The following is a 16,971-nucleotide window of genomic DNA, read 5'->3' as shown; positions in this document are numbered from 1 at the left end:
AAAATCACCTGTCTAAAGCAAAATCCAGCCTTCTACCCTCTTCCCTTGTTTATTTAAGCAAAGACTCCCCTGTGGGTCTTCATTTTGAAACAGTCTTTTTCTCTGCAACATATCATTGGTTAATAGCGTTCCTTAATCAAAAGCTATTCATTATTTTAAAATTAAGGAAGCATTTAAAAGCCTGAAGTAATTTGAGTGATTTCTAAAGCAATTAAGAAATGTTATCTTTTTGTAAAAATCAGGTATTTATTAAGTGTGAATTGCCTTTGTTGTTTTGTGAACACAATAGATATTGTAGAGGGCTACAGAAATGTTACGTTTAAAAGGAAATTATCTTTTTTGATTAAGGCATTACAATTATAAACAATGATTAAATTTTTAAAAATTTGTATTGCACTCTAGTTGATTTACAGTGTTGTGTTAGTTTCAGGTGTACACCAAAGTGAATCAGATATACATGTACATATATCCACTCTTTTTTTAGATTCTTTTCCCATATAGGCCATTACAGAGTATTGAGTAGAGTTCCCTGTGCTATACAGTAGGTCCTTATTAGTTATCTGTTTTATACATAGTAGTGTGTATATGTCAATCCCAATCTTCCAATTTATCCCTCCTCCCCTTCCCCCCAGTAACCGTAAGTTTGTTTTCTACATCTGTAACTCTATTTCTGCTTTATAGATAAGTTCATTTGTACCCTTTTTTTTAGATGCCACATATAAGCAATATCATATGATAACAATGATTAAATTTTATAGCAGCTTTTAATTTTAACTAAAAAACCTGTAGCATCCTACAGATTGCTGATAGAATATATCAATAATTTACACAATATAGTTGCAGCATGCTAGCATGTCCTCATTGAATATCAAGGGAAAGAAAGATGAAGGAACCTAGAGCAACGTGGAAGGTAAACAGTATACTGTACCTAGATGAGGTGACAGCAGTGCTGAGTAGTCAAGATTACATAGAGAGAAGGCTCAGGGGCTCTCCTGTATTCCTTGGTGAGGGCTCAAAAAGAGCCAAAGAACAATCTACCCATTGTTGGAATTTCAAGAACAAAGTATCCTCATTTTAAGATCTTCCTAAAAACATCTGCTTAGAATCTCTTAACCAGCTGTTGAATTCTGACAAATAAAATATAACAATTAAAGAAGTCTCCTGCTGTGCTACTATGGTACAAGACAATCTTTTCTTCCAGCAGATTACAGAGGTGTTTAGTAATAGGTATCACTTGATTTGTAATTAACATTTGTATTTTGTTTCTGAAAGTGTAGGAAAGCATCAGCAGCAGCTTACATTATTTTAGGAAGCAAATTCTTTCAAATGTATTTAAAATAAATGAGTAAAAATAAGAATAGTTTAATATTGAGTAGACTATGTCCATTTAGAAAGCACAGGGTTTCTCAGCCTCAGCACTTTGACGTTCTAGGCTGGATATTCTGTGTTGTCAGGATCTGTCCTGTGCGTTGTAGAATATTTAGCAGCATCCCTGGCCTCTACCCACTAAATGCCAGTAGAGCACACACCCATCAGCACCTCACATACCCCACCCCCTGCTTGTGAGAAACAGCGTTGTCTCCAGACACTGCTAAATGTTCCCTGGAGTGCAAAGCCACCAGTGCAGAACTGCTATTTTTGCCAGTTCCAGAAAGTAACCAGAGATGAGTCAATATGAATTGCTTTAAAACTTATTAAATTTTTCAGAAAAAAATGAGCAGCCAAAAATATCAGGAAGGGCTTCCCTGGTGGCGCAGTGGTTGAGAGCCCGCCTGCCAATGCAGGGGACAGGGGTTCGTGCCCTGGTCCGGGAAGATCCCACATGCCGCGGAGCGGCTGGGCCCGTGAGCTATGGCCGCTGGGCCTGCGCGTCCGGAGCCTGTGCTCCGCAACGGGAGAGGCCACAACAGTGAGAGGCCCGCGTACTGCAAAAAAAAAAATATATATATATATACATATATGTATGATATATGTATATATCAGGAAGACTGAGATAATGAAGGTGAAAGTTACCATTACGGTGTTCGTTCATACGTAAACCATGTAATTGTGCAGTCCAGAAAAATACTGAACATTTACTTTAATCTTTTTCTTAGCAATCCTGAAAAATAACTAAAATATTTAGAAACTTTTCCAGTTAAACTGTCTCATTCTATAGATGGGGAAATCGTGTTACTTTCCCAAGTTACAGGTAACTTTTCAACCGAGAATGAGTCACCTTGGGCTGAGTGAAGTGCTAACCCGAGGGCCAGTGGACGAGACCATCTCTGAGCAGGTAGAATCAGTGCAGGTGCAGAGAGGATGAACCTACAGTACAAGGCTCCCCCAAATACACACCTCAGACCTTGTCATCAGCTGGGCTTCAGCTGGGATGAAGTGCTGCCATGATTCCCACCAGCACTGCGCCTCGGGGGCTACCATGTTTCTCTTTGAGTTTCTGCCCTCTCTAGCCAGCACTGCTACACAGGAACGGAAACCAGAAGACTCAAAAAAGGGTCAGAGTCTGTTTGACTTGGTTCTTGGCTAATACAAAAAGCAAACCTTCCATACAGAAGCACAGTACTAGTAATAATACATTGTTGTTGAAAAAGTATTATTAAAATAATTACTAAGTTTAAAATGCATTTTTAAAGTACAGTGCTATCTTGGGAATCACGTTTAAAAATATGACAATATCTTGTATCTATGTCACTGTCAGAATCTGTGATTGTATCTGTTTTATCATCATGGAATCTGAGAGTTAAAGGGTTTCTTGGACATCCCCTTCTCTCCCTTTGTTGGTTTGCATGCTTCGTCTCCACCGAGCTGCCTGAACCTGGGGAGACATGGGTACTCCTCTCCAGGGTCTTGGTCTAAAGCAGTGATTCTCAGCCTGAGTGCCATTTCTCTGTAGAAGCACAACAGAATCTCCGCGAATTATTTTGAAAAGTATATTTAATTTTTAAGGTAATGGCTATTACTCTTATAATGTAAACTATAGAAATAGAGCAGTGCCGAGAAATGGGGGGGGGCGGGGAGGTAATTGGAGGGGAGAATAAAGCCCAAGGACAGATTCATTGAGAGACTGATTTTTTTTTTTAAGATGGGAAGTATAATACTGTAATATTTTCCATCCTGATAAGAATGATCCATCCAGAAGAGAAAACTGTTGATGCGAGAGAAGGATGGGACAGCAACTAGAGGCATGCCCTTAAGCAGACAGGAAGAAGGAGTGGGACCTAGTGCACTAGTGCAAGGGCCGGCCTGAGGCAGGGGTGGGCAGAGCGAGAAGGTACAGATGCGGGAGGTGGGTTTTGTGTTAAGGTAGAGTCTGCGGAAGCTCCTTCCGACGCTTCCGTGTGCCCAGTGAGACAGGAAAGCCATAAGGTAAGACAGAGGGGGACATAGAAGATGCTGGTGGTTTCCGGAGAAGTACAGAGGTGACCGTTACTGAGCAAGGCTGCCACCGGCTGTGCAGTATCATTCCTGTCGATGTGATGGGAGTGATGCCCCCCCGGAGATGTGCAGTGTGGTCGCCTTTATGGAGGACACACATAAACACCTTTTAGATAAAAGAAGGAGCCAACTGTGCTGTTACATGGCTGGTTTCATGCAGTTCGGGATAAAATTTCATTTAACAGCATTATACTTAGAGATTCAGAAAGTACAGTACCTAAAATAACTGGGTTAGAAGTGAAGAAGTACCATACGACCGTGGCTTTCACATTTTTGGCTTGTTTACCCCTCAAAAGAATTTTGGAAGAGTTTGTATCCCCTTGTATAATTTTATGGTGACACCTAAAACTGTTTTCTATAATTTTAAATAGCTGCAAAGGATGTATTTTCTGGCATATGAGATAGTATATTTTTACTATATTCAGCTGGAGTCACAGACTTAGCTCATTTAATTTATGGAAAATATGTGCCATAAGATCTAACGGGCACAGCCATTTCTTATTGTCAGACAGTCAGTAACATCAGACTTACTTTTCGGAAGAGGAAGACTTCGTTCATATTTTGCTTGGTTCTCCCAGAGATTTTATACCGCAGGGCCATATACCATAAGAAGATCTGAAATAGATTGGAGAAATGTCTTTCCCTTGTAAAGTAGGAGAAGGAAAAGTCATTTGTAGAAAAGTGCTCGTATGAAGTTGGGATCTGGAAATCAATTATCTTAGAGCTGTAAATGCCCATCTACACCACGGAGAGTCTTAAATTACCCCTGGGGGTAAGTGTATACCAGTTCACAGACCTCTGCTCTAGGACACACAGACATTTCCCAAAGTAGCACCAATGAAGACTGTCATCACGTGATGCCAAAAGGGGATGACTTTGTCTCGTGAAATGTGAAAATGAAGGGGAAAAGATCAAGTTTTCTTAAACTTTCTAAAATATTTTAAACGTGTGTTCAACTGAGTTAATTCCTGTTATAGACATTCTCTTATTTCACTTATATCTCTAGAATTTTATATATTCAAGTGGCCACAAAGTAGTATCTTCTCACTGGGAAAAGGAGGGATACGTTATATTTGACACAGAGGGTATATACTCTTTCACCTGGCTATGTGTCAGTCTAAGCTCTTCCCATCATTAGGATCCTTAAGTTCCAGGAAAGACAGGGAGCTTCTACAAAGGCTTCCTATATTCTGGATTCACAGCAGTCCCCACAATTGACCTGTCTCTAAGAGTCTGAATTTCAGTGCACATAAGAGTATCAAAGTTTTATTCTGGAACATTCCAGAACAAAATTCTCTGTACTGCACACACAATTCTAATGTGTCACTATTATTGATTTGTATCTTATTTAATTATCATATAAAATTTTGATTTTGTATATACTAGTCTGAGCCAAATAGTACATTACTGTAATTAGAACATTATCGGTATTAAAGGGGTCAAGAATGTGGTTTCAGTACTTAAGTGAGTTATTTAGAGAAGTACCCCAAGGACACAAGTCCTAAATTCACGTAGTTTACTGAAAAATTAAAAAAAAAACAAAATAGACCTGACAAAAGTCTGTTGGATGGTTCACAAAAAATCGTTATTTTTATTGGAAAAATCGAAGTGTTTATCCTCTTGACATCATGCTTAAATAAGGAGAAAATATAAGTAATATTAGGCAACAGTCAAATGAAAACCTAAAGTAAAAAGTCAGCTTTAAAGGATTTAAATAGGGTGTTTTGTTTGTTTTTATGGAAGAATATATGTTCCTTTGGGGAATAATCCTAAATATTGATGAATATCCTTTGGAAAGTAAAAGCGTCATGAAACACTTGTTATAGAATTTTAGCCAACCACATCCAGTCTCCCCCTAACCCCCAAGACCACAATCCTTGCTCTCACTCAGTGCAAACACACATTTCTCATATCAGCACATAAACTACATATAAGGAAGCTGGGGGTTTTGGTAGAGAATGTATAGAAATTTGGAGAAAGAATTCATCAGTTATTTTAAAAGGCATAAACTTAGTACTACCAAGGAAATAAAGTTTATGGCCACTTAATATGATGCTAATAAGTTATTTCAAATCTAATTAATTATTGCACTGTAACTCAGTATTTTTTCTTCACAGGGCTTCACTATTTCAAAAATGTTGTACTAGTGGGCTCTCTGCAGGATCGCTATGTTCCTTATCATTCTGCCCGCATTGAAATGTGCAAGACAGCTTTAAAGGACAAACAGTCAGGTAACAAAGTATATTAGAAGTATTTCAAAGAGCTACGTCTACACATGAGTTTCTCCCAAAGTTTTCTTGCAGTTGTCTTCTCCCTTCTTTTTGTTGTCCTCTCTTTCCTTCGACTTCCTTTTACACCCGCTGATAGTAACAGCTATCCTTCCTTTCTTTTCTTTTGCTGTGTAAGATGTTTTGGCCAATGACACAGTAGTTGTTCTTTTGAAATCTTTTTCTCATCTAATTACCAATGCTTCTCCGTTTTATTGCCTCAAAAGTAATCCATGCTTTAATTTCCTCCGGATTATTGGAATTGGTGGTTGCAGTAATGGTCATGCTGCATGTTCGGCTGTACTTTACTTTTAGTCAAAGATGGCAGCGAGCGGACTCATCAAGAAATGAAAGAGGAATAGTACAATGTCTGACGCCACAAAAATACAAGTATCGTAAGAGATTGCTAGTCATCAGTTCCCATATGTAATGCAAGGAAATGTAGACAACCAGGTTCCTGGGCAGGCTGTTCCGGCTGGATTCCCAGGGTATCCCACTTTCAGCCCACTGCAGATGCTGTGGTGGCAACAGATGTATACGCATGAGTATTATATGCAATATCAAGCTGCAGTTTCAGCTCAGGCCACATCAAATGCCACCGCAGACCAGCCTGCTACTTCACAGCCTCTAAATGTGGCACATGTTCCTGGAGAAGAACCCTCATCAGCTCCAAACCTAGTGACCCAAGAAAATCGACCCATGGATGAGAATGTTCAGATGAATGCACAGGGAGGTCCAGTGCTAAACGAAGAAGACTTCAGTCGAGACTGGCTAGACTGGTTGTACACGTTCTCACGAGCTGCCGTTCTCCCTAGCATTGTGTACTTCTATTCCTCTTTTAGTCGGTTTATCATGGTAATGGGAGCCATGCTACTGGTTTACACCGAGCTGGATGGTTTCATTTTAGGCAAGAAGGAGGTCAGCAACAGGCTCCCAATAATAATGCCGAAGTCAACAATGATGTGCAGAATGCAAACAACCTAGAACTTGAAGAAATGGAGCGTCTTATGGATGATGGGCTTGAAGATGAGAGTGGAGAAGATGCAGGTGAAGATGCCAGTGCAATTCAAAGGCCTGGATTAATGGCAGCAGCTTGGTCTTTTATCACCACCTTCTTTACTTCACGAATACTAGAGGGGCCTCCCCAGGTTGCCAATTAGACCTGAAAAATTGTGCCGGCTGCAAAGGAGGGTCTGAATTTAGGAAAGTGTTTTAAATAACAGTGCAGTTTCAAAACATTGTTTACTTTATTTTCATCATCATGTATAGAGGTGTTGTTTTTCCTTAAAGCTTCTCATTCATATGAGAAGCAAATGGACTACTAAATGTGTGATTTTTTTTTCAAGACCTTAACAGAACATAGCATAATATTGGTCTTCCAGGTTTTATTAATTTCAATTATGTATATTATACTAAGACAGACCTGTTTGTGTGTCTTCTTTAAAGAGCTGCTTCACGTATAAATGTCTATGGCTAATATCTCAGCCCTTCAATGTATAATTTGAATAAATATATCTATTTTCTGTGAATTATACTGAGAGTTTTAAACAGAATGACCTCATAGTTTTTAACAAAGAATATTATTTACCTAAAATGTGCTAGTAGCATCTTGCCCAGCCATAAAGCAATAAACTTCTCAATAATCTTAATTTTGACATTTGAATAAATGGAAACTTTCTATTTAAGGGCATGTATCCCATCAATTGGAATTAGTACCTTGAAAAAAAAAAGGCAGCTCTTCAATGGAATTAATAGTGATATAAAATGTTGGATATAGGCAGGACTTTTATAAAATAAGATTCTGGAAATTGCTCCCTGTAATTTTTTAAAATAAAAGGTCAATTATGAAAAAATAAACACCAATCAAATGGACAACCTAGAAGAAATTAATACATTTCTAGAAATGTAAAGTCTCCGAAGACTGAATCAGGAAGAAATAGAAAATATGAACATATGATTACCAGTAATGAAATTTAATCAGAAAAAAAAAAAACCCTCCCAACAAACAACAGTGCAGGACCACACAGATTCACTGGTGAATTCTACCAAAAATTTGAAGAGAGATAACAACTATCCTCAAACTATTCTAAAAATTGAAGATGAAGAAAGACTTACATTATTCTACAATGCCAGCATCACCCTGATACCAAAACCAAGCAAAGGCACCACAAAAAAAGAAAATTATAAGCCAGTATCATTGATGAACATAGAAGCAAAAATCCTCAACAAAATATTAGCAAACCAAATTCAACAACGCATTAAAGGGATCATACACCAAAAGTGGGATTTATCCCAGGGATGCAAGGATGGTTCAGTATCTGCAAATCAGTTGATGTGATACAACACACTAACAAAACAAAGGATAAAAATCACATGATCATCTCAATAGATGCCGAAAGGGACTTCCCAGGTGGTCCAGTGGCTAAGATTCCACGCTCCCAATGCAGGGGACCTGGGTTTGATTCCTGGTGAGGGAACTAGATCCCACATGGCTGCAACTAAGAGTTTGCATGCTGCAACTGAAGATCACACATGCCGTAACTAAGACCCAGCACAGCCAAATAAATATTTTTTAAAAAATAGATGCCGAGGGCTTCCCTGGTGGCGCAGTGGTTGAGAGTCCGCCTGCCGATGCAGGGGACGCGGGTTCATGCCCCGGTCCGGGAAGATCCCACGTGCTGCGGAGCGGCTGGGCCTGTGAGCCATGGCCGCTGATCCTGCGCGTCCGGAGCCTGTGCTCCGCAACGGGAGAGGCCACAACAGTAAGAGGCCCGCGTACCACAAAAAAAAAAAAAATGCCGAAAAAGCATTTGACAAAATTCAACAGCCATTCATGATAAAAACTCTCATCACAGTGGGTATAGAGGGAACCTACCTCAATACAATAAAGGCCATTTATGACAAACCCATAGCTAACTTCATACTAAATGGTGAAAAGCTGACAGCATTTCCTCTAAGATCAGGAACAAACCAAGGATGTCCACTATCATTACTTTTATTCAAATAGCATTGGAAGTCCTACCCACAGCAATCAGACAGAAAGATAAATAAAAGTCATCCAAATTGGAAGGGGAGAAGTAAAACTGTCACTGTTTGCGGATGGCATGATACTATTTGCTTTTCTATGTACTAATGAACTATGATAAAGACAAAGCAAAAAAAAGAATCCTGTTTAAAATCGCATGAAAAACAATAAAATACCTAGGGAATAAACTTAACCAAGGAGATGAAAGACCTATGCTCTGAAAACTATGAAATATTGATGAAGGAAATTGAAGATGATACAAAGAAATGAAAAGATGTCCATGTTCATGGATTGGAAAAATTAATATTGTTAAAATGTCCATACTCCCCAAGGCAATTTACAGGTTCAGAGCAATCCTTATCAATATACCAATGGCATTTTTCACAGAACTAGAACAAATAATCCTAAAATTTATATGGAACCAAAAAAGATCCCAAATAGCCAAAGCAATCTTGAGAAAAAAAGAAGAAATCTGGACAATCACACTCCTTGACTTCAGACTATACTATAAAACTGCAGTCATCAAAACAGCATGGTATTGGCACAGACACAGCCACATAGATCAATGGAACAGAATAAAGACCCCAGAAATAAACCCACGCACCTGTGGTCAATTAATCGATGACAAAAGAGGCAAAAACACACAATGGGGAAAAGATAGTCTCTTCAATAAGTGCTGCTGGGAAAACTGGACAACTACATGTAAAAAGATGAAATTAGAACATTTCCTCACAACATATAAAAAAATTAGACTCAAAATGTATTAAAGATCTAAATGTAAGAACAGAAGCCATAAAACTCTTACAAGAAAACATAGGCAGAACACTCTTTGGCATAAGTCATAGCAATATTTGCATCTGTCTCCTCAGGCAATGGAAACAAAAGCAAAAATAAACAAATGGGACCTAAATAAAGTTTTCAGTGTGAAAGCTTTTGCACAGCAAAGGAAACCATCCACAAAACAAAAAGACAACCTACTGAATGGGAGAGAATATTTGCAGATGATATGACCAGTAAGGCAAAATATGTAAACAGTTCATGCAACTCAACATCAAAAAAATGAACAAACAGATTATAAAATGGGCAGAAGACCTAAATAGACATTTTTCCAAAGAAGACATACAGAGGCTAGCAGGCACATGAAAAGCTGCTCAACATCACTAATCATCAGGGAAATGCAAATTAAGATCACAATAACACATACTGGTGAGAATGTAGAGAAAAGGGAACCCTCGTACATTTGTAGTGGGAATGTAAACTGGTGCAGCCATTGTGACAAACAGTATGGAGTTTCAAAAAATTTTAAACATTATAGAACTACCATATGATCCAGCAATTCCACTTCTGGGCATATAGCCAAAGAAAATACTAATTCCAAAACTTATGTGTACTCCAGTATTCATAGCACCATTGTTTATAGTAGCCAAGACATCAGAGCAACCTAAGTGTCCGTCAGCTGATGAATGGACAAAGAAGATGTGTATCCACATAATGGAATACTACTCAGCCATAAAAGAGAATGGAATATTGCCATTTTCAGCAACATGGATGGACCTGGAGGGCATTATGCCTAGTGAAATAAGTCAGACAGAGAAAGACAAATACTGTATGATATCCCTTATAGGTGGATTCTAAAAAATAAAGCAAACAAACAAATATAATGAAACAGAAACAGACTCACAGATACAGAGAACAAACTAGTGGTTCCCAGTGGGAAGAGGGATGGGGGAGGGGCAAGATAGGGATAGGAGATTAAGGGATACAAACTACTGGGACTTCCCTGGTGGCACAGTGGTTAAGAATCCGCCTGACAATGCAGGGGACACGGGTTCGATCCCTGGTCCGGGAAGATCCCGTGTGCCATGGAGCAACTAAGCCCGTGCGCCACAACTACTAAGCCTGCGCTCTAGAGCCTGCAAGCCACAACTACTGAGCCCACGCGCCACAACTACTGAGCCCATGCACCACAACTATTGAAGCCCTCATGCCTTAGAGAACGTGCTCCGCAACATGAGAAGCCCACGCACTGCATCGAAGAGTAGCCCCCGCTCGCCACAGCTAGAGAAAGCCCGCTTACAACCATGAAGACCCAATGCGGCCAAAAATAAATAAAATTTTAAAACAAGAAGAGATACAAACTACTATGTGTAAAATAAATAAGCTACAAGGATATATTGTACAGCACAGGGAACAGAGCCAATATTTTATAATAAATTTAAATGGAGTATAATCTATAAAAATATTGAATCAATATGTTTGTACACCTGAAACTAATATAATATTGTAAATCAACTATACTTCAATTAAAAAAAGAAATAAATAATTTTTAAAAACCGTTTTCTATGAAATCTATATTCTATTGATCCCTCTTTTAAGCACATCTCTCTTCTTTCTCTAATTATGCTTCTGTATGTTATTTGCTTCTCATCATTCCTCAAGGCTACATCCTGCCTCTACCCTGAAATTCACGTTTGATGGACATGTGTTAGCACCCATCTGTTAGTAATATAGTAATGCATGAGCATTAAAAACTGTTTCGCCCCTCTTAAGGCAGTTTGTGCTTGTATGTGTACATATGTGTGTAACCTTTACCTTCTATGCTCTGCATGCCCTCAATAAATCCATTGTACGAATTAACCAAAAAGAGGGAGAGAAGAGCACAACTTTGAAATTAAAAGCAAAACAAAGCATTAAATAAACCTGCAGGCCAAAAAAAAAAAAAAATTCTCAATTTGACCTATGAGCCAAACTCACATTGTTCTTCTGATTATGGGAAGTTGCTATTCTTTCTCAAGATAATTTGGAAATATGTGGAATAACGTTGGCTGCCATGGAAACTTTTTTAAAGTATTTGCTCTTGAGAGGTTTTAAATTTTGCCTTATCAGAATGTCTCAGCATGGCTCCTTTACTTTCATAATGAGTCATAATTGACTTAAGGTTGAAAAAAACTATTTGCTCTGTTATATTCATTGCTTTTAATTAAAAATATCAAGTTGGCAAGAATAATGTATGATAAATTTATTTCGCTTGACTAGATAAATAATGTGATTATATTTTCTCTAAAACAGTCTCAAAAGTGATATTCAAGGGGAAAAAAACCTTTTAAAAGACAATTTTCTGCTTTAAACGGAAATAATGTAACTAAATTTTATAAATTATATAAAAGTTGGCATAGAATTTTTTTTCAGGTCTTCTTGTGAACCAATTTTCCTTTTTTCTATTTGTTCCAATAGGACAGATCTATTCAGAAATGATCCACAACTTGCTTCGCCCGGTTCTGCAAAGCAAGGATTGTAACTTGGTTCGGTATAATGTCATCAATGCATTGCCCAATACAGCTGATTCACTCATTGGGAGAGCTGCACATATAGCTGTTCTGGATTCGGAAATATTTTTAGAGAAATTCTTTCTGGTTGCTGCCCTCAAATATTTCCATTAGGATTAAATGCATTGGTAGAGACTTGACAATTACCTCATTCAACAGTGATTCAGATAATGTATTATATTAAACTGTAGATGCTGATAAGTTCTAAGAAATATTTATACCTTTTTATATGGAAGATAATTTATATCATCCATGTTTAGAGCTTTTTAAACATCAACTTTACTTTCTAGGTAATGTGGCTGTGCAATATTTTTTTAATTTTATCTTTTTACTTTTCTATTACTTTTTCATATATTTTGCTACATAAGTATTTCAGTGAAACTCTAAGCCCATATGTATGTCTGATTGTTTATTATTGGCTTTCCACAATCCTCACATCAGACACATTGTATTAGAGGCCGTTATTGCTAGAATAGCATGGGATTTTAAATTTTCTAGTATTGGGGTATTATTTAGTTAATCATAAATTTTACTTTTAACATTTTACTATGTTTTAACTGGAAGTAAAATTATGGCTGCTAAAATATATTTTTTGAAATCAACTCTTTTGCCCTCTCAAATCGGGTAGTTCATATATGACAACGTTATAAACATTTTCTATAAAAGAAGCATTATTACTGTTGCTAGTAAATATATGTCATGCCTATTAAAATATATTTTCTACTGGTGATTTCAACATTATTTCTCATATTGACTTTTATTACTGGAACTTTCCATGTTCATGTTAGCAGCATCTAGAGATTTTTGAATGTTTGAATGCCCTCTGCCTTGATTTGGTTGGAATTTTGCTAAATTTGGAAATGTTGCTTGAACTTTCTGACTACATTTCTTTAACTTTTTTCATGGACTTCCTTGTATGTACATAATAATTAAATGTTGAAATTTATGAACTACTTTTATGAATTTAGATAATTTTTAAATATTGTTAAAATTTGTTGAACTAAAGAGTAATGTAAATAAAATAATTCATGTTTCAAATGGAACAAAATAATTAAATTTACATGTTTGGTGATACAGATGCAAATGTTTTGATATATGGAGATGTAAAGTCTTTTGACTTTATTCAAGGTGCTGAATAGCATTAAATTCACTATTTTCCTTTCCTGTTTTACTTGTGAAAAAAAGAATGCACTAAGGATAGATAGGCTTTTGTAAGTGTGTATTGTACAACTGATGCATGTTTATTTTTAGCATTGTGTTATTGCCTCTGCTGCTAATAAATGAACAAATGACTATCTGGAGGGACAGCTAAAACACTTGCTTATTTTCAGAATAGTTACTAGAGGTATATTTTTATTTTTGCTATACACATTTTTCATCTTCACATTCCTTGGTCCTGAGTTTGAAATACCATAGTTTTTTTCTTTTATTTCTTTTTTTTAACTAAAAAAAGAAGTTCAGGGCTTCCCTGGTGGCGCAGTGGTTGAGAGCCCGCCTGCCGATGCAGGGGACACGGGTTCGTGCCCCGGTCTGGGAGGATCCCACATGCCGCGGAGCGGCTGGGCCCATGAGCCATGGCCACTGAGCCTGTGCATCCGGAGCCTGTGCTCTGCAACGGGAGAGGCCACAACAGTGAGAGGCCCGCGTACCGCAAAAAAAAAAAAAAAGAAGTTCAACTTATTCTAAGTTTGAATAATCTTCCAGATTTATCAAAGTATTCATTCTTATTCATAATCATATCATTGTTTTGAAGGGAAAACTGCTCTTATGATCATAGTAGGTTGATTGGTTGTTGGTTGTTTTAATAGTTTTAAAAGCACATCAGTGATTATGGTTTCAAGTCTAACAGATTTAACTTCTCATTTACCAGGGAAACTGTCATATGCTATTCACCTCCAAATTCAGAGTGCAGGGGTGGGGTGGGATTCTGAGGGAGAGGGTCAATGATCATAACTGACCTTAGAGAATAAATCTCATTGAAGTGTATACCAGTAAGAATTCTGAGTTGCAGACAACAAAAACCATTGTGATTAACTTAAGCAGAAAAATAATTTATTGGAAGAATATAGGTAGCTCACAGACTTGACGGAAAGGCTGGAGAACCACTCTTGGAAAACTGGTAGAAACCGAGGAAGCTAGAATATGACCAAAATTATAGGCAAGTTCCAACTCCAGGGGAGCTGGAGGTCTGTGTATGTTTCTGCCAGCAGGGATGCCTCTGAAAACTGGATCCCAGACATCCACTTACTTCCATCACTCGTTCCAGATTCAAAGTCTGGTGAGATCATACGACTGACAGGCTTAGTCTCGTGCCAGCACCCAGGCTGTCAGGCACACAAGACAGTGAGTATATCGGACTTCATCAGCTTCTCCAGCAGAAGATGGGACTGTTTCTCCTGCCAGAATTCACTAAACCTGTGGAATGGGTTCGATGACTGAGCACCAAATAGAAAAACACATCAGAGATCTACTACAGTCCATCTCTTTGCCTTTCCAACATCACAAATATCATATTCACACATTGTTTAAATGCTTCGTCCTGACATACTGCTATTATCCCCCATCCAGTTTCAAGTCCAGGATTTCAGTGTTACGTCCATTTGTCATCTGGTTTTGTAATGATCTTGCCTCAGTGGTGTGCAGCCCACAGACAAAACTGTGACTTTATCACCCCCCCCCGCCAATATACAAGGAGAGAAAATAAATTATTAACTACATAAGCACATGCATGAGCCAATGAGGAAGAAACTACAGCTAGAGCAGTGCTTTGCAAGTTTCCTTGGTGAACTTCAGGGCCCCAGGACAGACCAACTGAAGCAGAATCTCCAGGGTAGGATATAGGGAGCAGTGTGTTTTATGTCCCAAAGCTCTCTGATTTCAAACCAAAACAAAACTATGGTAAATAGAGCCCCCAGTTCTGCCACTGGCCATTAAGCTAGATGGCTATGACCTGTCACCAGTGCCACTTATTCCCTGTTTTCTTTGTGCTCAACCAGCACCTCAGCTGATCGGATTTACCTTTTGTGTGACCCAAGGATCTGAGGCTTGGGTGGCCTTGCCTCTATATGGGTGCAATAATCTTTGCTTAATGTTTACAATTCAACATGGTGTGAGAGGTTATTCCAGGAGACGAGGTCCCCCAAGTTCTAGACAGAGTCCTCTCCCCACTCCCTTTTCCCCCGTGGTCACCAGGGCCCATCGCTACAGCCAGCACCTTAACCACTTTTTCTAACTCCTTACCTAGGGGCATGAGCTACAAATGGCCAGGAGGCAATCCCAACTTCCAATTCAGAGAAGACACTATCTATCCACTTATACCCCACTCTGGGTACAAACTTAGCATGCCAGCAGAACCTGGGATCGTGCAGACGGATGGTGAGCTGCGAAGGATCTGAGATTGTATCTACTTGTCTTGCTTGCAGTCTTGCTGCAGCTTCATGGATGCGCGGACACAGGAGACTCCCAGGTCAGAGACAAGAGACCTTACTACAGCAAAGTCGTGGCCAAACGGTCAGCACAGTCACACCAGCTCCTAGAGCCTCATTTCCCACGGTGATGCTGAGGGCCAAGTGAGGCGTGTACACGCAATGCAGGGCCAGGGCCAAGCAGCTTGGATTGCATTACAGGAGAAGAATCCAGAGGCAAGGGCCAAGCCATTTTTGAACAAGCAGCACAAGCAGCACACAAGCCAGTTTTTTCTCCCAGGAGAGCAGCAGTTAAATGGTAGCAATGCTGTGGTTGCCTTGACCTACTTAGATGACCATATGACCAGATGCAGAAACTGCCCAGTATCAGGCAATGAGTTGCAGTTGGGATACTCAGCAATAATATGCAGGGATGCTCGGGACCCATGGCAGACTGTGTCTTCCCATAATGGAAAGCAAAATACACGGGCAGGGTGTGAGACATCACAACAAGAGGTCAATCCCTCTGCTGCTCTTCGGAGCCTGTTATTCTGTCAACAGAAGAGCTATCACTGAACACTGTTAACTCATTTGGAGCACATGCCAAATCCTTTAGGACAGCATCCCAAAGCATTTTCTCACCTGGTTCCAAGAGTAAACCTTTAACAGGGCTGTCCTACAAGACCAGCTGCTTCTGATCTGATGGGATATGTGATGAGACTGGTTTATCCCACAGGCATCTGTATCCACAGGAAGCAATGTTGTATGGGATGCTACATAAAGTGTACGGAACATAAGGTATTCAGTAAGTCCACAGGTGAAGTGTTAAAAGAAGCATAAGTCAGGGAAAGCAATCCAAACCCAGAATAATTGTCTATTCCTGTAGAACAAATTGCTATCTCCTTCATTGTAGTACAGTCCCTTGTAACCAAAGCTGCCACCAGGCTATTCCATATTATATTAGGGATCGATCGGGTTGGTCGCTGCAAGTAGTGGTGCTAGCCCATCAGTCTTGGCAGGGGGGATACTATGTTAACACATGCGTGTCTCCATGCCACCGTGGCTCCCTTGTTAGGGCGGCACTGAGCAAGCACAGCTGGGGTGAGGGGAGGAGGCTAAGCAATGCCTGCAGAATGGTCATGGTGGTCAGCAGCCTCTAAAATGCCCTTCAGTGATCCCCACCTGCTGGCATTCACGCCCAGTGTAATCCCCTCCCATTGAGGTGGGCTGGATCTGCTAATTCATTCGCTTCTAATGACAGAGTTCAGCAAAAGTGATGGGCTTTCACCTCTGAGGTTAGATTACGGAAGGGCTGTGGCTTCCATCGCGAGCAGTCTCCCTTGTTCTCCCGCTTGTTCATTCCGTGGACACCCAGCTGCCATGTTGTGAAATGACCTTTGGAAAAGCCCACACAGCATGGAACTGAGGGAGGCCTTCATCAGTCCAAAAGGCACAGGGAACTAAATCCTGCCAATAATCATGTGCGTGAGCTCGGAATCTGATCTTCCCCTAGT

The 16,971-nt window shown here is 39.3% G+C and overlaps 1 protein-coding gene and 1 pseudogene across 7 annotated transcripts in view; both read left to right on the top strand.

Moving 5' to 3' along the window:
* FAM135A (family with sequence similarity 135 member A) overlaps window positions 1-13,353 on the top strand; it is a 129,635-nt gene extending 116,282 nt beyond the window's left edge. For all 7 annotated transcript variants that reach the window (XM_060030397.1, XM_060030402.1, XM_060030401.1 and 4 more), the window contains 2 exons: window positions 5,553-5,666; window positions 11,962-13,353. In XM_060030397.1, the coding sequence (XP_059886380.1) occupies window positions 5,553-5,666; window positions 11,962-12,167 (320 nt within the window). In that variant the 3' untranslated portion in view covers window positions 12,168-13,353. The remainder of the gene's footprint in view (window positions 1-5,552; window positions 5,667-11,961) is intronic.
* Window positions 5,789-7,737, top strand: LOC132437393 (homocysteine-responsive endoplasmic reticulum-resident ubiquitin-like domain member 2 protein pseudogene; annotated as a pseudogene).
* Window positions 13,354-16,971: the final 3,618 nt, after the last annotated feature.

Source organism: Delphinus delphis, chromosome 14 (genome assembly GCF_949987515.2).
Source record: "Delphinus delphis chromosome 14, mDelDel1.2, whole genome shotgun sequence".
NCBI classification, from domain to species: domain Eukaryota; kingdom Metazoa; phylum Chordata; class Mammalia; order Artiodactyla; family Delphinidae; genus Delphinus; species Delphinus delphis.
The sequence above is the reverse complement of the archived record's forward strand: the minus strand, read 5'-3'. Positions and strand labels throughout refer to the sequence as shown.